The sequence below is a fragment of the Miscanthus floridulus genome, chromosome 10 (genome assembly GCF_019320115.1).
Source record: "Miscanthus floridulus cultivar M001 chromosome 10, ASM1932011v1, whole genome shotgun sequence".
NCBI lineage: Eukaryota > Viridiplantae > Streptophyta > Magnoliopsida > Poales > Poaceae > Miscanthus > Miscanthus floridulus.
Genome location: NC_089589.1, coordinates 26,497,165 through 26,498,423, shown reverse-complemented (window position 1 = coordinate 26,498,423; position 1,259 = coordinate 26,497,165). Strand labels below are relative to the sequence as shown.

General features: G+C 52.2%; 1 protein-coding gene across 1 annotated transcript; it reads right to left on the bottom strand.

Moving 5' to 3' along the window:
* Positions 1-676: 676 nt before the first annotated feature.
* LOC136488276 (uncharacterized) lies at positions 677-1,042 on the bottom strand. The gene is made up of 2 exons (XM_066485268.1): positions 902-1,042; positions 677-844 (listed from the first exon to the last, which is right to left on the bottom strand). The coding sequence occupies exons 1-2, from the start codon at positions 1,040-1,042 to the stop codon at positions 677-679; spliced, it is 309 nt and encodes a 102-aa protein (XP_066341365.1).
* Positions 1,043-1,259: the final 217 nt, after the last annotated feature.

The window sequence follows — 1,259 nt, the reverse complement described above, 5'->3', positions numbered from 1 at the left end:
TGAGTCGATCGAAGATGCGTGGCTTAAGTCCTTAGAGGACCATGCCATTGGCACGCTTGACTTGACCGTTAGTACGTGGATGTCCGACCGAGGCCTAGCTGATCCTGATGCCGTATTCATCACTAAAGTCTAGGAATTTCTTCACGGTGAATTTAGTTCCATGGTTAGTGATGATACAGTTAGGAACACCAAACCGGTAGATGATATCGAGGAAGAATTTGACTGCCTCTTCTGAATGGATGTTGGTGATGGGCTTGGCCTCTATCCACATGGTGAATTTGTCGACCGCCATGAGCAGGTGAGTAAAGCCACCTAGGCCCTTTTTGAGGGGTCCTACCATGTCGAGGCCCCAGATCATGAACGGCCAGGTGATGGGGATGGTTTGGAGCTCCTACATCGGCAAATGGGTTTGCCGAGCATAGAACTGGCATCCTTCACACCTATGGATGACCTCCTCTGCATCTCGTAGTATGGTGGGCCAGTAAAAACCTTAGTGAAAGGCTTTTTCGACCAGCGACCTTGGGGCTGCGTGATGTCCATAGATTCCGGTATGGACCTCAAGGAGGAGCTGTTTCCCTTGGTCGGTAGGGACGCACTTCATAAGTACTCCCGATGGACTTCATTTGTAGAGCTCATTACCGATTGCGATGAACGTCTTGGCATGTCGAGCGATTCATCACGCCTCGATCCTCTTAGGTGGGATAACCTCCTCGAGGAGGTAGGCGAGCAGCGGTGCTCGCCAGTTGGCTTGATCGAGTGTCACCATGGCGACGTCGGCGGGCATCGTCATCACGGAGACACTAGGGTCAGAGCCCTTGAGCGCCGGGTCGACATCAGGGTGCATCTAGATTGGTCCTTCCAGGATGTGGGCAGATGGCTCATGGAGGTCATTAACGAAGACCTCATCTAGAGACGGAATTCGCATGGTAGCCAATTTCACAAGAAAATTGGTGGCGTCATTGTCCTTTTGGGGGACATGATGTTGCTCGATCCCTTGAAATTTGTCCTCAAGCTTGCGCACCTCCTGGAAGTATGCTGCCATGAGGAGGCTTTTGCAGCAAGACTCCTTCATGACTTGGTCAACGACCAACTCCGAGTCGCCGCGAACGTAGAGTCGTGTAGTGCCGAGCTCAATGGCGATGCGCGGTCCATTGATGAGGGTCTCGTATTCTACGGTGTTGTTTGAGGCTGAAAAATGGAGGCAGATGGCGTAGCAGAGCCTACTCCTGTTTGAGGAGATTAGAACCACTCCAGCCCCC